The following is a 25,333-nucleotide window of genomic DNA, read 5'->3' on the forward strand; positions in this document are numbered from 1 at the left end:
GCTCATACAAGTTGAGACTCACGCCATTGGGCGATTCGTGTTTTGAAAGATGTTTTGTTAAACTGAGCATTCCCGGCCGGGCGTGGTGGCGCACGCTTGTAATACCAGTACTTGTTAAGCTGAGATAGGGCCGCAGGTGTGTGGCCAGCCTCAGCCACTTAGTGAGGTCCTCTGCAACTAGTGAGACCCTGTTTCAAAATAAATTTTAAAAAATAGGCCTGGGAGTGTAGCTCGGACTTAGAATGTCCCTGCCTTCAATCCCCAGTACCACAAAAAAATTATTATAGAGACCAGTATTGTTCCTAAAATTTTTATTTTGAAATTCACAAAAACACTGAAGGAGTAGCACAGGGAGCACCTTTATGCCTTTACACAGAATCACTGGTTGCCGGTGCTCTCTTGCTTCTATGCATACGCCCATGCACATTGCTTCTTGCACCGCTTATAAATAAATTGTACCTATCACAATACCATGTTACTTCTCATTCTGCACACATGTTCTAAAAAGGATGTTTTATTACATAACCATAATACCCTTATTCTACCAGGTAATATTATCATCAATTCAATAAGATCATGTAATAATCAATGCATATGAAATTCCTTCAATTGTCTGAAAACCGTGAATCCATGTTTAAATACTGCATTTAGTCATTATGTCTTTCTAGTGTTCGTCATTGTAGACACATTTCCCGGTCTTCAGTTTATTTTTAGTGACCTTGACTTTCCTTTAAGGGACAAGCAGGATGTTTTGTGCAGGTCGCACTTTCTTCATTTTTCTGATTCTTCCTCATGATTAAATCCAAACTAAACACTCATATACAATTCTAGACAGGTGATATTCTTACTGCATCCTATACGAGTCGCAACATTTCAGGTTACCTCTACGTTTGTTTATTTATTGCCCCCACGTTTAACTACTCTCCACTGACATATATATTACGTAAACATCTAGGACACTACAAATAACTTCTGCAATGAATTTGAAATAGGCTATGCACTTGTAAACCTCTCTCCACACAAAGCACTTGGGAAAATTATGACCTGGGAGTTATTCTACTTTTTTACTTAAGTGTTCATATGTGAGCTAGTCTAATCATCCTCTTTCCCCACAAATCAACTGATCCTAAGGTGTATATTTACATCACAACGGCTTGTTCATGTGTAGTCCCAGGAACATCTATGTGACCGTGAGCTCAGTGTCACAGCGTTTGCATGACGACTAACACAAGAACCAAGAGGAAAAGGGCGGCACAGGCGCCCTTGACCCCGAGCGGAGCAGAGGCAGGAGACCCAGAGGGTGTGAGCACGCGCGTCCTCAGGGGCTTGAGGATCCGGGCCCTCTGAGTGAGGATGGCTGCCCGCGCCCCGGCCCACTTCCCTGGCCCCTGCAGGCGGAACTGGTACGGGGTGCAGGGCCCATAGAAGATCTCCTTGGCCAGCTTTGTGTCCCAGAGGAGGAGAGAGAGCAGGTTGGGTTTGACGCCCAGCTCAGAGGCGATTTCGTCCATGTAGTCGATGTACTGCACGCGGTGGGCGCCTCTTGGGCTTTTCACAAACCTGGAACAGGGGGGAATGTTAGCCCATTTCAGTTGTGTTGAACTGAATTTCTCAGCTCGCACTTCCAAGCTTCGTGAAATAACTTTCCATGTGTTAATTCTGAACATCGAGTATGTCCCTGGAAGTCCCTAGATACTCATCCTTTGTTCCATGCACTTTGCTGAATCACACTAGGGCCAAGCAAAACACAATTGGAATTACAGACACTTAAAATCCACCGATGCCAGGCTTGGGGCCACCGAGTTCCCCTAAGCGTGCCCTTGAGTGTGGGTTTATTGCACAAGAGCACAGGGTAGGGCTTTAACAAGCTGAAATAAATGAGCATCTTCAGAAGATGCTCTGTACTTGATTGTAGACTTGAAAAGTGTTTGTCTTTCCCTTAGATTCAGATTTAGCCACGTTTTCATGCTTTTTTTTTTTTTTAATTTGGTGGTACTGGGGTTCCTGGAAACTCTTCTACCTCTGGGCTTCACTCCCAGACCTAATATATATGTATATATTGAAACAAGGTCTCTTAAGCCAGCATGGCAGGCTTAGAACCTGCACGATCCTCCTGTCTCCACCTCTCAAGTGTGGGGATTACAAGCGTGCACCACCACGCCCAGCCTCAAGCTGCTTTCTGACCTCAGTCTGAGGATGGGTGCAGGCAGACTTCCAGGGTGTCTGGGGTCCTCTCTGTGGACACTGCTGACAGTCTGAACCTGACATTCTACTGTTCTTCTGTAAGTGAGGTGCGTGTTCCACAGCCAGGCATTTTCTACACACAAACCCCATGCGTATTTTTAGCTGTGGTATCACTGAGCTAAAATTAGCAGGAATTGTTCAGTTGCAACCTTATATGTGAGGGCTGTTGAAAGACCTGTCTTAAGTTCCTTCAGCTAATAATTAGGCTTCTTACTCTGTCTCCATTTTCTTTCTCCTCTTGTGGATGGCAGAGACCATGTCACTCTCTGAAGGTAATTTTTTCAGTCCTAAGAAAGAAAGACAGAAATGTGAGGACAGTTGGGAAGACTGAAAGAGAGGGAAATGCAAATAAAAGAGTGGATTTGAAAAATGATTATTTCTAAGAGTCAGTTTATGGAACTCATCTTCAGAGCCCTTCACAGGGCCCTAGGGAGGAATATCCTTCTTATCATTCTCGGTTTGTCGGGAGGGCACTCAGATGTAGAAATACATGGACACGCAGAGACACCTCTCCCACAGCACACTGGGCTTCTGCTCTCCTGCCCTCCTGCACGGCAGCTGCTCTGAAACCTTCATGTGACCTGCTGCCCATTCGTTCTTCTATATACTGCTAGTTCTCATGAACTCTGACCGGTGACCCCTCCAGTGACCTGGAGACCAAGTACTGCCTTCGCCCTCATGGCACCCTCTACCCAGCATCTGTAAGCAGTAATGCTTTGAACTTCTATCTGAAGAACGAGGGACAACCTCAGCCCTGATCATCAGTCCCTGGGTTTCCAGGGAGAAAAGGATGTTGGGCTCTCAGCACCCACATGATGGTCAGGCCAGCATCAGTGGATGGCAGTGGTGAGAGCCACAGGGTATCTGCCATGTGGACAAGTTTCCTGGGAGGACTCCCTGGTCAGTAGACATCCCTCAGGTAAAAGAAGAGTCCTGTGGAAGGCAGACAGTCAATCCCCAGGCCAGCTCTTAATCATTTCTAGTTAGAGCAAGGTTGCTAGCTGTTCTGGTACTGGAACCCCAATTTACCTGGGGGCCTTCAGAACAGTCACGATGCTTCACATTGGACAAAAGTACGATCTACTCATGAATACTATGAGATGCCGTTCAAAGCATGCTTTAGGGGATGATGTGTACAAAACATGAAAGGAACCGACTTGTAGAGTAGACGGGCCATGTATAAGGTTAAAATGTCATTTCACTACGTGCATACCTGCTGAGGTATCAGTTATCCTCTAAGTACACACCCAAGATAGCGTGTGTACAGTTCAACAGATGACGCGTGCGAGGTTGCTCGTGGCCCCGTTGCTTTAATCTCGCTAAGTGCCCTTCTTCACATAATGAGCAGGTGGAGGAAATATAAATCTAGATCCACACATCCGATGGAAAAGTGTATGCAATATTATACAGTAGTTAAAATAAATGGCTTCGAAATAGGGGTGAATTTCAATTCCAGGATGAGAGGAAGAAGCCAAACACAACTTAGTGTACATTCTCCAATTCCATTTATGAAAAGAAGAAAATGCAAAGAGTTCTGCAATTGGAAATAGGCATAGTAGTTGCCCTGGGTGGTGCTGGGGATATTGAGGCTTGAAACCAGTACGAGGGAGGCTCCTTAGTGCTGACGGTGTTCTTCTTTTTCATTCAAAAGAACGGTTGTATGAGAACGTTTTAAATTTTTGAAAGTTCATGATATGTGCATATTATTTGCATATATACTACTGTAGTATTTAGAAAAATCACCTTACTGACAGGAAGAGTGGAGAGCTGAGAAGGCGGAAGCATGATAAGGGATCGCTCAACTATTCTCTTGGCTAGCCTCACATACCACCTTCTGGTCATTGGTCAAATCTGCACTAGTGATGTATGTTTGTGCTCATATTTTAGATATAAATTCATGGTGGAATTTAGTAAAGAAAATATGTACTTGTTAGAAGAAGGAAAAGGAGCAGAATAGAAGACCCAGAAACAAGTCCACACACTTGCAGCCAATTGACTTTTGACAGAGGGGCCAAAAACTTACACTGGAGAAAAGATAGCCTGTTCAACAAATGGTGCTGGCAAAACTGGTTAACCATATGCAGAAAATTGGAAATTAATCCCACTTTCTCACACTGTACAAAAGTCAATTCAAGACTTGGAAATCAAACCAGAGACCTTTAAGCTCCTTGAAGAGGGCATAGGTCCAACACTGCAACACATAGGAATAGATAAACACTTTCTCAACAAGACCCCAAAGGCACAACAAATTAAAAGGAGAATCAATATGTGGGATTGCATGAAACTGAAGAGCTTCTGTTCAGCAAAGGAAACTATCAGAACCTCAATCAATAGCCAACAGAATGGGAGAAGTTTTTTTGCCACCTACACCACCAATAGAGGACTAATATCTAGAATATACAGAGAACTCAAGAAAATCAACACTAAGAAAACAAAGCATCCAATAACAAAATGGGTAAACGAACTAAATAGACACTTCATGAAAGAAGAAATTCAAATGGCCAATAAATACATGAAAAAATTCTCAACATCATTGGCAATCAGAGAGATGCAAATCAAAACTACCCTGAGATTTTACCTAACTCCAACTAGAATGGCAATCATTCAAAACACAAACAACTACAGATGCTGGCGAGGATGTGGAGAAGTAGGAACTCTAAAACATTGTTGGTGGGATTGCAAATTAGTGCAACCACTTTGGAAAACAGTATGGAGAATCCTCAGAAGAATGGGAACAAATCTACCATTTGATCCAGCAATACCACTTCTGGGTATCTACCCAAAAGATAGGAAACCAAACTACCAAACTAATGCATGTGTATCTATGTTCATAGCTGCACAATTCACCATAGCCAAACTATGGAACCAGGCAAGATGTCCATCAACAGATGGACGGATTACAAAACTGTGGGATATGAACACAATGGAATTTTACTCAGCCATTTAAAAAAACTCAATTACATCATTTTCAGGGAAATGGATGGAACTGGAGGACATTATGCTAAGTGAGATTAGTCAGTCACACACACAAAAAGGAATCAGATGTTTTCCCTAATATGTGAGAGTTAGGGAGAAATGGGTCATAGGAGGAACTCTAGATGAAAAAGGAAATCTTATAGAGGAGCAAACAAGACAACCTAAAGGAGGAGAAAGGAGGGGGGGAAGAGGAAAATCTCTAAAACACAAAATGTACTTAAACATATTAAAGTCAACCACTAATCCAAGTAAGGGAAGGATGGATGGGGAGGGAATGGGGTGGGAATTGGGTAGGGGTTAAATCAGTGATGTCTACATGTATGTACACACAAGTTTTTTACCCCAATATGATGTATGAATATAATGCACCAATAAAAATTTAAAAAACTAAATTATACAGTTAATAAACAAAAATATTACAATTTATGGTTCATACCCCATTTCATCATTTTAAGTTTTAAATAAAAATAAAACCCAAGCAGGGTATGGTGGTGAAGGCTTGTAATCCCAGCATTTAGGAGGCTAAGACAGGAGGATGGCAGTTCGCAGACAGCCTCAGCTTCTTAGTGAGGCCCTTTGCAACTCAGTGAGACTCTGTTTAAAATAAAGAATAAAAAATAGGACTGGGGGTGTAGCTCAGAGGTAGAATGCCCCTGGGTTCCATCCCCAGTACCTAAAAAAGGAAAAACTCAAAATCCAGGCGTGGTGGCACACACTTGTAATCCCACTACTTGAGAGGCTGAGACAGGAGGATTATGGTTCACAGCCAGCCTCAGCTACCTAGTAAAGCCTTCTGCAACTAAATGAGACCTTGTTTCAAAATTAAATATGAAAAAAATAGGGCTGAGGGTGTAGTTGGGAGGTAGAACGCCCCTGGGTCCCATCCCCAGTACTGCAAAAATCCTCATCACCATCACCATCATCTCATCATCATCGCCATCATTGTTATTATCATCACCATCATCACCACCATCATCATCATCACCATCATTGTCATATCATCACTGTCATCATCATCATCGTCATCATCGTCATCATCGTTATCACCATCATCATCATTGTCATTATCACCATCATCACCATCACCATCACCATCATCGTCATAATCATCATCGTCGTCATCACCATCACCATCATCTCATCATCATTGCCATCATCATCATCATCATCACCATCATCACCACCATCATCATCATCGTCGTCATCACCATCATTGTCATTATCACCATCACCATCATCATCATCATCACTGTCATCATCATCATCATCATCATCGTCATCACCACCATCATCATTATCATCGTCGTCATCATCCCTATCGTCATCACCATCACCATCATCATCATCATCATTGCCATCATGGTCATCATCATCACCACCACCACCACCATCATCATCATCATCGTCACCATCATCATCATCGCCATCATTGTTATCATCATCACCATCATCACCACCATCATCATCATCATCATCACTGTCATCATTATCATCATCGTCATCACCATCATCATCACAATCATCACCACCGTCGTCATCACCATCACCATCATCATCATCATCACCATCATCGTCATTGTCATTATCACCATCATCACCACCACCACCACCACCACCACCATCATCATCATCATCGTCACCATCATCATCATCATCGTCACCATCCCCATCATCATCACCATCATCATCATCGTCGTCATCATCATCATCATCATCCAGTGGTCATGGGGAATGAGACACTGACTAGGTCTAGGACAGAGACCGTACCGTGTCCTTTGGCAGACCAATGGACATTTGCTCAGGGATGTTAAAGCACCATCCCACAATCCCACAGGGAGAAGCAGCAGAGACAGAGGGCATTGAAATGCAAGCCTATGTCATTCCACCATCATCCACACCACTTCCGGGGTCCAAGTCCAGCCTCACAGCAGACAGGTCACTCCTAGCCTGGCAGGGGTCAGTGGCAAGGTGGCCCAGCCACTGCCAAGCTCTGCAACATGATGCCCTTGGAATGCAAGGGCACCGGGCATCCAGCAAAGGCTCCTGGGAGTCACCACCACAGGGCTCACTTTGTAAGCACTGCGCCACACAGCAGGCTGTCCAGGCTTGGCTCTGGACCATGTCACCCAGCAGCCACCCGAGATAGGTCTCAGTTGCTGGTCAGCAAATAATTATCAAGCACCGTGTAGGAGCCATGGGGAAGATTGAGTGACTTGGTAGTCCAGTTCCTAGATATTTTTAGTAATAAATACCCTAAAAAACGAGGGAAGAATATTTGTAAGGTCCTACTCCTTTCCCTTCTCGGAGGCTATAAAGGTAGGCAAAATGTCATAGTTATACAAGCACTGACTTTGGAGCCAGAGACTTAGGGTTTGAATGCCAGCACCACCACTAGTTCCAGGAGACTTTACCAGGCAGGCCACTTTGCTAAGTTCACTTTCCAAGGTTAGAATGTTAATGCTTGCCCCTGACCACCACGGGGGTTCTTTAAGGATAGGACAAGCTAATGTATAACAAAGAGCTTTGTTGACTGTGCAAATGTTAGGTTGTTCTTTCAATAAACATTTATTAAGCATGCACTCTGAGCCAAAGCCTAGTTAGGCATTAGGGCCTCTCAGATGCAAATGGCTCCAAAAAAATAAAAAAAATAAAAAAAATATGAACACTCTTGAGAGTCCAAAAGCAAGTGATTTCTCATGAAGAAATTTTAGGTGCTTTGATAGCAGATAAATTGAACAGAAGACCCTGGCTACCCTATCATCTCAGTGCAGAGTTAGGAGCCCACATTACTTATGTAGACCAGTACATACCCATGAATACACGTACTGCCCATCGGCTCTGGAGTTCTGACGTGGGAATGGTGGCCCCCACTGGCTGGAGGATACCAATGAAAGCTAGCGTTGGCTTTTGCAGGCGAGGAGGAAAGACAAATTTAAACATGGAGTGCTGGGTGTCCAGGATGGCGGAGTCATCATCCAAGAAGGGGAAAGAGAGGGTGTAGCCTGTGGCAAAGACCACAGCATCAACGTTCTCCTCAGACCCATCCTCAAAGATGGCGGCCGTCTCGGTGAACTCCTTCACATTGGGCTTCACCAGCACTCTTCCAGAAATGATGCGATTTGGCAGGTCATCACTCAAAGTAGACTGATGGCTGAGAAATCTGCGTGATTGGGAGTGTAATACCAAGACATGAGCGTGATGTTTTTCATAAAGAAATTGTGGTAGTAAATTCTGAGCAATTAACTGCATTATTTTATTAATTTTAGTATTTCTTATTGACATCCCTGGAAAGGCGATAGTTTTTTTTTTTGGTTAAAATTTTATATTTCAGTTGGGCATGGTGGTGCATGCTTATAATTCCAGTACTTGGGAGGCTGAGACAGGAAGATCGTGGTTCGCAGACAGCTTCAGATACTTAGTGAGGTCCTCTACAACTTAGTGAGACCTTGTTTCAAAATAAATAAGGAATAAAATAATAAAAAATAAAAAATAAAAAAATAGAGCTGGGGGTGTAGTTCAGAGATGGAATGCTCCTGGGTTCCATCCCTAGTACTGAAAAAAAAAGAATTATTTTTAGAGTCATAAATTGGCCTCTATATTGGTCCTATTACCAGCTGTGAGACCTCAGAAAAGCTGTAAGACAGATTAGCATTAATTTATTCCACTTATTTTCTCCATCTATTTTTTGTTATTATTTTTTATTTCTCAGTTTTACTTTTATTTCTATCCTTTAATTGGGTTTCCCCCTCTCATTTATTCTTTTTCATTTTCTCCCTTTAATATCTTCTTTTTAATTTCTCTATTAAGATTTCTTTTTCTTTGATTGTTGTGGGGATTGAGCCCAAGGGTATTCTACTTCTAAGCTACACCCCGAGCTGTATTTTATTTTCATTTTCAAACAAGGTCACTCTAGGTTGACAAGAGTCTCAGGACTTGCTGAGGGTGTCCTTGAACCTGTGATCCTCCTGTCTCAGCCTCGGTCACTGCAATTACCAACATGTGCCACAATGCCCAGTTCTATTCTTTGTTTGTAATTATTACTTTTTTCTCTTTCTCAGTCTCCTTTCCCCTCAGTGTTGGGGGATTAAGTCCAGAGCCTCACATGCACTGGGTAGATGCTCCACCTTTGAGCTCCATTCTACCTCAACCAATAGTAATTAAGCTTCCCTCTGGCCAAAGCCCCATCCTGCTTGAACTTAAATAAAAGGAGAATAAATACCCCCAGCCCTCCCAGATCTTTAGGGTGATTGAAAGAGCCAATATCAGAATCTCTCCAAACAAGAGTCAATTTCTATAGTGTCTAAGGAAACCCCCACCATCTAATAAGGCTTCCACCCCTGGTGTAGGTAAACCATAGAGGTGCACCCCATGCCCTCTGTGTTCTGTATCACACCATCACGAATTACCTGACTCTTGGGTGTATTCATTCGAGTCACCCCTCCATGCCACTCGGGTATGGGGCTGTATTTCTATCCTCTGTATTTCTATCTTTTTAAGAAACTTCTTTAAATCTTAAAAAAAATTACCTGGCTCTAGCAAGACCTAAAGAGAAAGAGAGTCTCAAGGCTTTCATACAGAATACATTGTGTGGCCGGGCGTGGTGGCTCACACATGTAATCACTGTGCGTGAGAGGCTGAGACAGGAGGATCACACAAGTTCAAAGCCAGCCTCAGCTACTTAGTGAGGCTCTCAGCAACTTAGTGAGACCCTGTTTCCAAATAAAATATAAAATAGGTCTGGGAGTGTAGCCCAGAGGTAAAAAGCCCCCGGGTTCCTCCCCCAGTACCACAAACAAAACAAAACAAAACAAAAAACCCAGAATACCTCATGTGGAAATGCTCTCCTCACAGCTGAAGGAGCCACAGGGATTGCGATGTGAAGTCAAATTGGAGTTAAACCCAATTTGCACAACAGATGAGTAGTCTAAGACACATCGACAGAAGGCGACTTAGCAGGAGGCCCTCACTAAGGGGAAGAAGACCCACCTCACCAGAGCACATCCCTCAGCACAGGAGCACAAGAAGCAGGAAAGCAAGACAGCAGGACACTCTCCACAGTCATAGATATGTGCAAATGTTAGAGAGCAAAGACATGAAGGGGTTAAGGATTGCGTAGGTAATGCAAAAGAACCAGTGTTAAAAAGTTCAATGACGTGCAAGGGATATAGAAAAGTAACTGAATGAATTAAGGAAGATCATGCCAGACATGAATGAGGACGTCAATAAGGAGAAATTTTGAGAAATCTCCATAAGAGTTTCTATAAATCTATAGAAGAGAGAAAGAGCCAAATAGAGGGTCTGGAAAAATAGCTCATTATGTCAGATAAAACACTCCATTGAGCTGGGCTTGGTGGCACACACTTGTAATCCTGCGCTTGGGAGGTGGAGACAGGAGGATCGCACAGGTTCGAAGCCAGCCGCACTGGCTTAAGAGACCCTGTTTCCAAATAAAAAGTATAAAATAGGTCTGGGAGTATAGTCCGGAGGTAGAAGGGCTTCCCGGGACCCCAGTACCACCACCCCCCCCCCCGAAACCAACAAAAAAACAAAACAAAACTCCATTGAAATCTTAAACAATAGGCTAGATCAAGCAGAACAGAGAATATCAGGGCATAAAGACAAGGATGATGAATTATCACATTAAAGAAAAAGAATAAACATATACAGTCTCTTGGAGATCATTAAAGAAAGAATGGTATGTATAATAAAAATAGAGGAGGGTAAAAGAGGCATGGGCTGCAGGCATAGAAAACTTCAGTAGCTGGGTGTGGTGGCACATGCCTGAAATCCCAGTACTTGGGAGGCTGAGACAGGAGGATCACAGGTTTGAGGATATCCTCAGAAAATTAGCGTTTCAAAACAAACGACAACAACAACAAATGGCTGGGGACACAGCTCAGAGGAGGAATGCCTCTGGGTTCAATCCCCATACCATACCACCACCACCAACAACAGCAAAATAAAACAAAATGAAGTAAAGAAGAAAAATAAAAACAAATTCGGCGAAATAATAGCAGAAACTTCCCCAAATCTTGTTCTTTTTTCTTGTTTCATTATAATTATTAACACATATATATTCTTTTATGCATTCTTGCTGAAGAACACTTCTCACCAGGCCAAAAAAAAAAAAAAAAAGACATACTAAGAATGTTGCAAGGGAAAAATGAAAAAGTGAATCCAACAGGGACATCTATGGTCAGTGGCACACAAGCCTTTGCAAATATAAGGGTTGAACTACAAGGTAGCTGCAGAAAGCCACATTGGAGGGTGCACTTCATTGTTAATATGTTGACCTTCTATATCTGAATAACTTTTTGTTATGAAAGATCCTGGAATCACACAACTACATCATAAAAGTTATTATGAAACTTCAGCTACTTTCCTTGCAGATATTTGTGAAAACTAACTTTTTGTTTTCATTCTCTTAGTTGCCTCTAGTTTAAGCCTGTATGATTTTTTTACCTAGTTTTTTTTTTTTTTAAATACAGGGAGCTCTTAGGCTGAGAAGGATAGAGGACCAAGAATGCATACATGGAGAATAAAAAAAAAAAGTTCTCTGTTCCTAGCAGTAGGAAGAAAGTATGTGGCCATTCCCAATAAAAAGTTTCTACCAAGCCAGGTGTGGTGGTGCATGCCTGTAATCCCAGAACATGGAAGGTGGATTCAGGAGGATCGCAGGTTTAAGGCCAGCCAGCCAACTTTGCCATACCTTATTTCAAAATTAAAAGACCTGGGCTGTAGCTCAGAGGTAGAATGTCCCCGGGTTCAGTCCCAGGCACCCTCCCCCAAATTCTACTAAGATACAGAAATGGCGCTTTTTAATTCTTATTCCATGAATATAGTTTATAGATTCTGCTGACCAGTAGCTTAAAAATATGGTTGCCTGTTTGAAATCCTAGGCCTTACCTGTGTTCAGGTTGTAGCCCATAATTGGCATGGTTAAACCTTGCGTTTAATTTATTCTCTGCCCATCTGTTGATGAGGAAGGTGGGGGAGAATTTTTGGATTGTTCTATTGTAACGGGTGAAGAGTGTGGCGTCCATGGGCGCTCCGTTATCCCAGACCCGGTTCCATATCCAGGCCCCTCTTCTCGTGCTGAGGAAAACCTGGGAGAGAGGAGCGGGGCGTCAGCGCCGGCTTGGTCCTATCACTCTCATCTCAGACACTCAGAGCACTGCGTCACTTGTCCAGGGAATAGGTCTGCTTTCCCCTCTCACCTTGCCGCCCTGCCTCACTGCCTCCCTCCTCTGGCTCCCCCGGACACAGTCCCAGGTACCTGCCGTCCTTTCAATATCCTTAGTTTGTGTCATGGACCTATTTTCACTTTAACATTTCCTCTAGCTGTGCTAGAAGTCTGTGAAAGCGCGTGAAAATCAGAGGTTATATTTTGGAGAAAATGTAAAAATTTTTCCTATTTTATAGCATTGAACTGAGACCTAAGAAAGGCCTCAGATTTCAATTTATACCATTGATTGAGACCTAAGAAAGAAGCCTCAGATTTTAATTCAGATTACTTCCTAATGAAAATAATCACTTGTGTGGTCCTTAGAGACAGAGGTCCATGACTCAAGTCCGTGTGTCTAGTATAGAATGTCCACAAGGGTAGGTAGTACCCGACCTGGGTGGCTGATAATCATCTCTACAGAGAACTTTTTTTTTTTTTTTTTTGGTGGTACTGTGGTTCCTGGAAGCCTTTCTATCTCCAGGCTATACTCCCAGACCTATTTTATATTTGGAAACAGAGTCTCTTAGGCCAGCGAGTCTGGCTCCGAACCAGCGTGATCCTCCTGTCTCTTTAAGAAGTTCTTTTAGAAAAGAAACAAGAGACACATTGTTTTGGTTTGTTTTTCTTGAGGGAAATCCGAATCAAAATTAAAAATATTTTGCTTTGTGGAGGTGATTGTTCTGTACTCTTTGGAGTCTATAACACTGTCTGCAGAAAATGTTACTCTCAGTGACAGTGGGACCCACAGATCTCTTCTCTTCTTTGAGTAACTTATTTATAGATCAACCTCACATTTCTTACTCATGCTCGTGCCTGATGTTCCCCATTGAAGCTTTATGTCCAGTATGAAAATGTTGGTATTTTATGTAAATTCATTTCTTTTTCTTTGTGGGTCTGGGGATGGAACCCAGATGCAGTTGACCTCCAAGGTACAGCCCCTGCCCAATTTTTTATTCTTTATTTTGAAACAGGCAATCACAGAGTTGCAGAGGGCCTCACTAAGTAGCTGAGGCTGTCTGTGAACCGCGATCCTCCTGCGTCAGTCTCCCCAATGCTGGGATTGCAACGTGCACCACCATGCCTGGCTTGTAAAATTCACTTCAATTTGCTTTCCCCACTCTCTATTGTAGGCACATCCAGATTATTCTGTGTTATCTGACTCTAGTTTGACTGCCTTCTTTCACAACTCTGATGCTTTATGGTATGAAAGGAGGCTATTATTTATTTTAGTGTTCTCTGTTCTTTTATTTATATATAGTCAGAAATAAAAAAAATGTAATTTTCTGATATCGCTGGCAGTCAAAATCGGGATTCTACTGCTAAACCTATAGCCAAGGTCTAGGTTCACCGTGGTCCACACTCCACAGATGTCAAGGTTACACTATATAAAGAACAAGGAAAAAAATCAGTGCGTAATCTCAAACCTGTTCAGCTACTCTGCTGATCTCACCGGCAACATCTGCTCCAGAATTCCCAATGCCGACCACGACCACTCTCTTCCCCGTGAAATTGTCTGGGTTCTTGTACTCCCAACTGTGCAGATAGCTGCCTCGGAACTTCTCGATCCCTGTGAGGAAAGGGCCAAATCCCCCAATCACAAACAAAATCGGAAAGGCTTGCAAAATTTATTTCTAAACCTGACATGTATGCGTTTAAGCCCTATTCTTCTTTGCTGGTGAGTGACTGCCAATACTACAGAAGACGATTATGCAGGGGACAAAACACCCATGGCAGTGACAGTATGGCTGAGACTAAAGTAAAAGCGTACTAGTGCTTCTCTTAAAAATCCAATTCTAAGCTGGGCGTGGTGGTGCACGCTTGTCATCCCCGCGCTTGGGAGGCTGAGACAGGAGGATCACACAGGTTTGAAGCCAGCCTCAGCTACTTAGTTAGGGAAGCTCGCAGCACCTTAGTGATAACCTGTTTCCAAATAAAATATAAAATAGGTCTGGGAGTACGGGAGTGTAGCCTGGAGGTAGAAAGCCTCTGGGTGCCACCGCCAGTAACACCAAAAAAAATAAAGAAAAAATCCAATTTTGCCTAGTGTGATGATGCACCACTGTAGGAAGTTATTGTCTTATTCTCTATTTATGTAAGAGGAACTCTTCCTTGGTTTGTGACTCTGTGAGTAGGTTTTACAAATATGTAAAGATTCTTAACAATATACAGCAATAGTGTTCAAGAGATTAGATGCAAACCATGTATGAAACTTATGAAGATTATGGTAGTGATACAAAAATGTGTAAAAGTGGTAATCATATCAACAATGTACTTTCTATGATATATTCTTAAATGTAAACATATAATCAATAAACAAAGGTACCAGTGGGACACTTTATACATTTTTCTATGTCTTACAATTGGGTGTGTATTTGGAATAGCATATCATCGTCTGTATTAGCCACTTATTTTGACTCCTGCCTACTCTGTTTAATAGTACAAGTCTCAAGTATTAGAGGTTTCAAAACTTACTGAACAAAAAGTTGGTAACAATAAAAACATCACGTGTGTTGTACAGATGTAGACCTGTGCCTGGCATCACGCGTGTTGTCACTGATGTAGACCTGTGTCTGGCATCACGTGTGTTGTCACAGATGTAGACCTGTGTCTGGCATGTGCTCTTCTTGCTGAGTGGAGTCCTGACCATGGAGGCAACTCCTGCATTTCCTCCTCCTCCTCTGTTTCCTGCTGTCATTTTCCAGTCAAAGTCTCTGCCACCATCTCTTTAATGAACTAGTGAAAAACCCTCCTATAGACGTCTCTGCTTTGCATCTCTTCCCCATCAATGATGTAACATGCCATGCTTTGGTCTCTTCCCGTCAATTAGTGCTACACGCCTCTGCAAGACCGATCTTGATAAAATACAACTTGGATAAATCACATGCTCTCTCTCTCTCTCTCTCTCTCTCTCTCTTACACACACACACACACACACACACACACACACACACACACACACCCATTGGCATTTCCATGCCTTCCTACCCACTCACCTGGTCCGACCTTATCAAGCATGTGTCCTTCCTGACCTCCTCCAGCTTTGCCTCACTCCCATGATGGCCACACTTCTTCTCTTCCTAGAAGGCTGGAGCCCGGCCTCATTCACCCGAGAGCTCCTGATTTCCAGTTCCAGTGGAACTATCATCAGACCTTTATCACCTACCATCAGATCGTTCTGTCATCAACCTTTTAATCATTAGCTCTTTCCTGACCACCCTGGAAGGCCACCACATCTTTTCTGTATCCCCTAGGTCACATAAACTACCTTGCAATTCTCATGAGAGCACAGGCTTTGGCATCCTTGAAATCCAGAGATGTGCCTTCACGCTCTTCAGTTAAATACCTGCAAAGTCCTGCAAGGGCAGATACTTCTCAGTGTAATGGCCACTGCAGACCATGACTCCATCAAAGATGTAGGTGCTCTGCTTCCCTTCAGCCTCCACCACGACATCCCACTGGCCAGAGGAGGCAAAATCGGGGCGCCTCCTCACACTGCACACCTTTGACTGGGAAACAAGGGACGGAGTCAGCCTCAGCTAGCGCAGGGCTCTCGGTCTTGTTTTCTCCTCTAGGATGCTATGGTGACTTCTGCATTCATAGCTCCTGGTTCTTTAGTGTTTTATGAATAATAACTTCCTAAAAGCATTGCTTCCTAAGGATCAGGGTACGTTGGAGAACATAGTACATTGAATTTTCTCCTATAATCCATCTTCTACATTTAACAAAACTAAGTGAGAACTAGATTTTAGGCACAAATCATGAGACAATGCCTTTCCTCTTAGGGAAAAAAATAAAACAGAAACAAATACTTGGTTAACGTGAAGAATGAGGAGACATGACATTTCTTTGAGGACTCTGGTGGAAATGCACGTTGGGACTGTGCCCTGCCCCCACTGGCTTGTGAACACCTTGCCTTTTCCTGTGTGAGGTGAGGAGCAGGCTCTCCTCCTTACCAGGAACTGGATGTGCTTCCTGAGACCAAAGTGCCTGGCATACATCCTGAGGTATTCCATCATCTTGGAGTTGTGCATGTAGTTGGGGTAGTGGTCGGGGATGGGGTAGTCGCTGAAGGCCGTCATCTCCTTGGAGGTGTTGCAGGTCAAGGACTTGTAGATCCCTGGACTTCCAATCTCAGGTATCTCCTGCAGAAAACAAACAGAACATGGGCTCCAACATTAGGGTGCATAGGAAGGTGCTACTGGACTCCATTCCTTATGAAGGGATCTCTAGGTGGAATCGTGTTCATGGGGATGGACCCAAGTAATGCCAGGAGTGACATCATTACAGGAAAATGACCCCAGATGCTCAAACCCAATAGCACAAATCAAACCAAACAAAGATTTGCATCAAAAGCAAAAGGGTTTGGGAAGAGAAACTTCCAAAGTGTAAAATCAACCTCCTATTTAAGGGAATTAGGTTAAGCCGAAACCCCAGTAAGGGTACCTGAGAAGTTTCATGTTTATTTGAATTTATATCCTTCAGAAAGAATGCTTAAGGAATAAATAATTTATATGTCATCAGAGTTCTATTTCCTAGTGGAAAGCACAAAACTCTTCTGGACAGTGATCACCTCACGCTCTCTGGGATGCCTGTGAAATTACCTGGTATCTCCACAGCCCTCCAATGTCACTGCTTTTCTCAAAACACGTGGGCTCCAGTCCCTCCTCCAAGCAGCTCTTAATGGCCCCCAATCCGCTGACCCCGGCACCAATCACGGCCACTGTTTTTACAGTCATGGTCTCTTGAATAAAGAAGAATTATTTCAGTTTTGTTTTGAGAAACAAAGTCAAGGACCATGGCATGTTGGTGCCTCCCCTTTATCTTAGCATTCCACCCTTAAAAAGATCTCTTTATTGTTTGTCAGCTCAGGGCTTGAGCTCAGGGGGCTTTTACCTCTGAGCTACACCTCCAGCCTTATTTCACTTTGAAAAAGGTCCCAGAGTTGCTGAGGGCCTTGCAATGTTGCCAGGGCTGGCTTTACACCTGGAGTCCCCCTGTGTCAGTCTCCCAAGTACCAGGATTATAGGTATTTGCCACCGCGCCTGGTGCCTGTCATTCCCTTTGGACGAAACTGTTTTCTTCTATCGTAACTTCTGTTATCTCACCTTGAAACATGCACAGGCTCAAGCATACATTGACACACTGTACATGTATATACAGTCAGCCCTCTATCAGATGATCGTGTACTATGGTCAAGCACCAGTACATTGAAAATATTTTATTTTGGTGGTACTGGGGTTTCTAGAAACCCTTCTACCTCCGGGCTATACTCCCGAACACCTATTTTTTTATATTTTTTTATTTGGAAGCAGGGTCTCCCAAGCCAGGTAGGCTGGCTTCAAACCTGCCCAATCCTCCTGCCTCTACCTCCTAAGCGCGGGGATTACAAGTGTGTGCCACCACGTCCAGCTGAAAATATTCTTTAAGAATTATAAGTCTACAGACTGTATGGGAAATTACTTTTTTTCTCCTATTCTTAAAACAGCACAGTGTGACGGGCGTGGAGGCGCACATTTGTAATCCCCATGCATGGGAGGCGGAGACAGGACGATCATGCAGGTTCGCAGTCAGCCTCACTGGCTTAAGAGACCCCGTTTCTAAATAAAAAAATAAAAAATAGGTTTGTGAGTGTAGCCCGGAGGTAGAAAGGTTTCCAGGAACCCCAGTACCACCAAAACCCAAACCAAAACAAATCCCCCAAAGAACAACAACAACAACACCAGCACTGTGTAACTATTTACTTAGAATTTTGAGTGTATTAAGTATTATAAGTGATATAGAGATGATTAAAAGTGTAAGACAAGACATTCACTTAACAACCAGATCTTTAGTCATTTTATTAGAATTATAAAATATTTGCCTCTTTTAAAGAAAACAAAATTTGCAAGACTTTCCATATGATTAAAGACTTCTCTAAATAGAAGAATTCTAGTCTTTTCATATATTTAAAAATTGACTTCAGGATAGTTATTTATATAATGAAGGTGACTACAACGTAAGTTGTTACTCAGGGTTGTCAGAAATGTGCATAGAAATGTTGTGTTCAGTCTTCAGGTAAAAAATGCGAGCTCACCTTTCCCGGACATTACTACATTTCTATCCAAAAACTCAGATGGAGTATACCTTAGCACTAATCCAGGAAAAAGAACAGAAACATTGAACTACAATTTCTCTTCTCCCTTTGGTAAATTGAGATGAGGTTTTTGGAGGTCTTACGTTGGTGGCTGTGGGAGCAAGAGAAATACTTTCCACCAGTCTTTTCAGAATCTCCAAGGCAGAGCACCACCCTCATTTCCAAAGCGATGCGTCCACGGCCTCATGCTTAGTTGGGTTCCCCAGAGAGAGGCACTCAGCAGGAAATGAGTATGCACAGAGACCCAGATCTCTGAGAGGGCTTGGGTAGAGAAACTGGCTCACCTGATGTGAAGCTCAAGAAGACCCACAAGCAGGCTGTGTACAAGCCCAAGACCCTGGGATGTTGGCTATGTGGCTCCGTCCAGGTGCAGAGGCTTCAGCACCAAGAAGCTGGTGGTGCAACTGTCTGGAGCTAAAGGCCTGAGAACACGGGATTTCTGGTGCGAGTCCTGGAGTCTGAAGCTGGAAAGCCTGAGTTCTGAGGTCCAAGGACAGGAGAGTGCCCCTGCTCTTGGACGCAGAGAGAAAACTCCTTGCCTCTGCTTTTTGTTCTATTTATATTCTCTAGTCCTTTGGAAGGAGCTTACCCACACTGAGGGTGGATCTTCCCCACCCTGTCCCCTGAGTACAGGCAAGTCTCCTCTGGAAACACCTTTCCAGACACACCTTGCACACCTGGGAGGCCTGATACTCAAACCACCTATGGTTCTTTTCCTGCAGAAGAGGAAGGGGTGCCCCATGCATTAAATGTTGAGGGTAATTAATGCCTTGTCAGATATCTGCATATGAATTAATCCTATCAAGCTGACATCTAAAACCACACATCACAAATCCACATCTTGTCAGCTTGGCACCTATGCCTGACTCTCTAAGCCATAATTATTCTTCAGGTAATAAAAACATCGTAATCCCACCCAACCTGATACCATCTTGCAAACACCTGAGGAGCAAGTAATCCCTCTTCATGAGAGGAGCCCACATCCTTGGTGATTTTTATTCATCTCCTGATGTCCCCAAACTCAAGCACTGCAGTGCACAACACTTCCACTTAGGATCTCCCACAAAAAAATAAAATACCTAGGAATAAACTTGACCAAGGAATAAAAGATCTCTACAAAGAAAATTATAAAACACTGAAAAAAGAAATCGAAGAAGATCTTAGAAGATGGAAAGACCTTCCATGTTCATGGATTGGCAGAATTAATATCATTAAAATGGCCATCCTCCCAAAAGTGATCTACAGATTTAATGCAATGCCCATTAAACTACCAAGATCATTCCTCACAGACATAGAAAAATCAGTCCTTAAATTTATCTGGAATAACAAAAAGCCCAGAATAGCCAAGGTAGTTCTCAGCAACAAAAACCACGCAGGAGGAATCACAATACCTGACTTTAAACTATACTACAAAGCCATTGTAATAAAAACAGCATGGTACTGGCAAAAGAACAGATATATAGACCAATGGAGCAGAATAGAAGACCCAGAAACAAGTCCACACACTTTCAGCCAATTGATTTTTGACAAAGGGGCCAAAAACATACACTGGAAAAAAGATAGCCTCTTCAACAAATGGTGTTGGCAAAACTGGTTCACCATATGCAGAAAATTGGATGTTAATCCCCCTTTCTCACCCTGTACAAAAGTCAACTCACGATGGATCAAAGACTTGGAAATTAAACCAGAGACCTTGAAGCTCCTTGAAGAGGACATAGGTCCAACACTACAACACATAGGCACAGACAAACATTTCCTCAACAAGACCCCAAAGGCACAACAAATTAAAAGGAGAATCAATACATGGGATTGCATGAAACTGAAGAGCTTCTGTTCAGCAAAGGAAACTATCAAGAACCTCAATCGAGAGCCAACAGAATGGGAGAAGATTTTTGCCACCTACACCACTGATAGAGGACTAATATCTAGAATATACAGAGAACTCAAGAAACTCAACACTAAGAAAACAAAGCATCCAATAACAAAATGGGCAAATGAACTAAATAGACACTTCACAAAAGAAGAAATTCAAATGGCCAATAAATGCATGAAAAAATGCTCAACATCACTGGCAATCAGAGAGATGCAAATCAAAACTACCCTGAGATTTCACCTAACTCCAACTAGAATTGCCATCATTCAAAACACAAACAACAACAGATGCTGGTGAGGATGTGGAGAAGTGGGAACTCTAAGACATTGTTGGTGGGATTGCAAATTAGTGCAACCACTTTGGAAAGCAGTATGGAGAATCCTCAGAAGAATGGGAACAAATCTTCCATTTGATCCAGCAGTACCACTGTTGGGTATCTACCCAAAAGAAAAGAAACCAAACTACCAAACTAATACATGTGTATCTATGTTCATAGCTGCACAATTCACCATAGCCAAACTATGGAACCAGCCAAGATGTCCATCAACAGATGAATGGATTACAAAACTGTGGGATATGTACACAATGGAATTTTACTCAGCTATCAAAAAAACCTCAATTACATCATTTTCAGGGAAATGGATGGAACTGGAGGACATTATGCTAAGTGAGATTAGTCAGGCACAAAAAATAAGAAATCAGATGCTTTCCCTAATATGTGAGAGTTAGGGAGAAATGGGTCATAGGAGGAACTCTTGGAAGAGGATCAGTAACTTTTAACTCTGTTTACATTGTCTTTGGATATACAATATTTTTTTTTATTTTTTAGGGAGTTTATTTACTCTTTTGTTGCCTGTGCCATTGAAATCATATCCAAGAAATCACTTCCAATTTCAATGTTGTGAGGTTTTATGACCCAGATTTTCTTCTAAAAGCTTATAGTATTAAGATTTATATTTAGGTCTTTTATCTATTTTGAGTTAATATTGTATATGTGTTAGGTAAGGGTCCAATTTTATTCTTTTTCATTTATTATTATTTTTCAACAATATTTAGTTAAAAGACTAGTATTTCCTCCACCAAAAGTTCATGGAAACCTTGTCAAAAATAACTTGACAATGTATGGAAGAATTTATCTCTAGGCTTTTATTTAGCTCCAATGGTTTATATATCTGCCTTTAGAACAGTACTACACTGTTTCAATTATTGTAGCTTTATATGGTTTGAAATCAGAAAATATACATCTTCTAGCTTTGTTCTTCTTTGAGACTGTTTTGGGTATCTAGAGTCCATATTCCATATCAGGATAGATTTTTTCTGAAAAATAAATAAATAAATGTATGATAGTTTCACCTAAAAAAAAAGAAAAAAATATTCTCTGGTAAGAAAGAAAGCAAAAAGAAATATTGAAATGTTATCTTTAAGTCATCAAAAGTTTGGTACCAGACAAATGAAACTGGTATGTGAGATTATCAATGTTAATATTGTATAAATTGCTATAATACTAGATGTCAACCAGTAAGCCAAGCGTGGGAAGGAGGGATGGGGAGGGAATGGGGTGGGGATCGTGGTAGGGGCTGACTGGACGAGATGTGCATGTATGTCTACAAAAGTATTTTCTTTATACCACTATGATGTATGAATACATTGCACCAATAAAAAATAAATTAAAAAAAAAGAATTATTGACAATTACCAAAAAATGGATAAATGGAGGCGGAGTGGGGAGGGAGCTGAGGAAAAACTCGCCAAGTGCTGTGTGCATGGATGTCATTGTCATTATGAAATTCATTATGATGTGAGTTTATAATGTATCCATAAAAGTATAAAAAGAACAAATCTTATAGTATACAATAATGTTATAAGACGTATAAAAATAAGTATACTACTATGTTATATGTATGTATATATATATTCATACATGCACACACCAGAAACAACATCAGTAGCAACATATTCTTTTTTCCTGTGCATATTAAATATAGAGTGGCACATTCATATATGAATATAACATATTTGTTCAACTTTATTTCTAACACGTCTTCCTCCCAATCCCCCTTTTCTACCATCATCAGATTCCCTTCTTTTCATGATGTCATCTTTCCCCTCTCTAGTTTCCAAAACCAACATATTCTTTTTTTTTTTTTTGGTGGTACTGGAGTTCCTGGAAGCCCTTCTACCTCCAGGGTACACTCCAAGACCTATTTTTACATTTTTATTTGGAAATAGGGTCTCCTAAGCCGCGCGTGGCTGGCTTTGAACCTGCACGATCCTCCTGTCTCTGCCTCCCAAGCGCGGGGATTACAAGCGTGCGCCACCACGCCCGGCCAAACCAACATATTCTTAACAAAACGAGGAATAAATATTCATAAACCACAGTACTATTTTAACTGGTTACATGGTTAGAGTTGGTATCTATAGCTACTTTCTTGGACTACCATTTTTTTTCCACTAGAGGAAAACACTAAAGATATTTAAAAATAAATTTCATACCAAAGCCTTGGTTTCCATGAGATGGTAAAGCTCTGATTGCAGATACCATCCAACCATATTTCCCGAAGCCCTGGGCTCACCAGAGGTAGAAGGAAGGAAGGGACCCAGGGCTGAGCACAGCTGCCATCACCTGAAGGCAGTTTTCCAGGAGGTCAAGGTTGTGGTGCGTTCTGGAACAGACTATCCCAGTGTTCCATGAGACTGAGGATGAGAGGCAGACACACCCGAGATCTCACAAGTATGATTCCTAGAGAACTTATAGGCAGAAACGTGGTCTGAAGCAGGAGCAAAACCAAGCCAATCCCTGTGAGCGTGGTACTAAGACAGAGGTTTAGGAAGTCATCAGGAGGGAAATGACTTCATCCAAGACTCAATGCCTCTGGTTTATCTCAAGCCAATGTCAACGAGGTGGGCGCCATGATCTAGTCACAAAGCTCTACATACCACCTATTTATAGTAGATCACATGCTGGGAAATTGTGCAGAGAAAACCCACCAGTGTTGCTTGTGGGCAGTCACAGTGGTTAAGTATAAAGGTGGCTCGAGCTAAATCCATCGTTCCCCTTAGACCAGTTCTTGCAATCTCTTGTGTTTCCTTTCTGAGCTTGTGTGGGGTCTTAGCATCGCGCAGGCTGTGTGCTATGGGGCCGTTTGTTTGACTTGAGAGCAGAGTCCTCAGCAAAATTAGAGGCACCTGGACCAGGGAGGCAGAGAACATATGCAAATAAAAACAACACAACCCCTGATCATCTGTCTCTCCTCTAGAAGAAACAAAATCTATTGAGACATTAATGCGGACTTAAAATCAGCAAATTTCCAGAAATAAAAATTTAGAAAAGAACCAGAAAAAGCTACAGACAGAATATGTGTGTAGTAGGCTTTGAAAGCCTGCAGAATCCCGCAGAGCAGTACTGGGATGTCATGGTGAAACAGCTGTTGCTGGGTCCGTGTGATGGAGAACTACGTGTGTTTGTCAAGAGGATGGGGACACGTGTAGTTCCCCAAACTGATGATAAAGCCACATTTCTAGCCACTGCTGAATGTGGAAGCAAGGGTGCCCATACCGGGTTTCAGTGACCAGGCACCGACATCACAATAGGGCCGTCCACATGGCACAGGTCATGCGTTGGTCAGTGGCTCTGCCTGCAGTCAGGTGTTGTGCTAGAAACCACATATCTGTAGCACTTCAAGGACATTTCCTTCTTCCTCTTGAGCATAAGCTGTGATCATAGGTATGGAGTCCAGCAAAATCAGTGGAAATCAAAGTATAAGGGCGGGAATAACCTCACCCTGTAGCCATAAATACCAGGCCAATCTGAGGAATGAGCCCTTGAACCCCCGAAATCATTCCCTCCCCTGGGTTAATACTTGTTGTGTGTGGAAAGGCTTGGATCCCTGTCCGAGTTTCACTCTGGCAGTAGAGGCTTGCCATCCATTCAAGTATTTGAATTTATTAATGCTTCTCCTGGGAGTTTGGCCCAGCCAGCCCAGGGTCTATTTGGTCCAGGCTTGCCAACAGGGTCTATTGAACCCATCTTCCTTTCCATCAACTCTGATGCTTCACGGCAGATGAAGGTAGCACAAAACAACGTATGTTTGTGCTTGCTCCTGGACAGCATATATTATATTGTCGGTGCCTGGTCACTGAAACCCAGTATGGACACCGTTGCCTCCACATTCAGCAGTGGCAGTGTGGCTAACCCTTGCTAGAAAAGACTGTGTGAGGCCTGGCACCTTGCCACTGTGCCATCTATGACCCACGGACTTGGTACTGCCCAGTGGTCAGTGCAGAAGGACAGGTATGCCACCTGCAGCCATGTCCACTGGACCTACTCCATCTATGGCTAGGGAGTCAATATGCCGTGGGGGACGATGCTGTTGTAAATATGCATGACACTTAGTTAGAGAAGGAGTCTGCACTAGAGTGGATGAGGCTTGCACAATAGGCTGCCCTCTACCCCTTCACATAGGGCCGTCCACACGGCACAGTCATGCGTTGCTCAGTGGCTCTGCCTGCAGTCGGGTGTAGTGCACTGCTTCAAATGCTATTCTAGAGGGCGTATCTGATTTCAACCTTCTCCAAAGCTGTTCCACCAAACACAGATATATCTTTTCTCCTTGTTCTTGCCAGAGAACCCAACTCATGCTACCTTTTGCTCCAGTGACAATCCTATGTGTGACATTCTGGTCATACTCTGCTGGCCTTCTGGTTGTTCGTGGAGGACTAGGAGATCTTTTCATCTACTGGTCTTCTTTGGGTTCTTGGAGGATGAGCACACAGTGGTTTCAACGTGATACTTCTCTTCATCCCCACCTCCCTTACTCTGGGGCAGCCTGTCCCACTCCTAGTCATGGGGATGGAGACTCACCCACCCCTCCCCATATCTGCCA

General features: G+C 42.7%; 1 protein-coding gene across 1 annotated transcript; it reads right to left on the reverse strand.

Moving 5' to 3' along the window:
- Positions 1 to 1,202: 1,202 nt before the first annotated feature.
- LOC308265212 (flavin-containing monooxygenase 5-like) lies at positions 1,203 to 17,181 on the reverse strand (the record flags this gene model as incomplete). Its single annotated transcript, XM_080698802.1, has 8 exons — positions 1,203 to 1,560; positions 2,459 to 2,531; positions 8,031 to 8,380; positions 12,127 to 12,326; positions 13,870 to 14,012; positions 15,789 to 15,951; positions 16,399 to 16,587; positions 17,047 to 17,181. 8 exons carry the CDS (start codon positions 17,179 to 17,181, stop codon positions 1,203 to 1,205), a joined length of 1,611 nt encoding a protein of 536 aa, XP_080554928.1.
- Between the last annotated feature and the right edge of the window lie 8,152 nt (positions 17,182 to 25,333).

The sequence above is a fragment of the Muscardinus avellanarius genome (assembly GCF_963383645.1).
Source record: "Muscardinus avellanarius genome assembly, chromosome: 7".
Taxonomy (NCBI): domain Eukaryota; kingdom Metazoa; phylum Chordata; class Mammalia; order Rodentia; family Gliridae; genus Muscardinus; species Muscardinus avellanarius.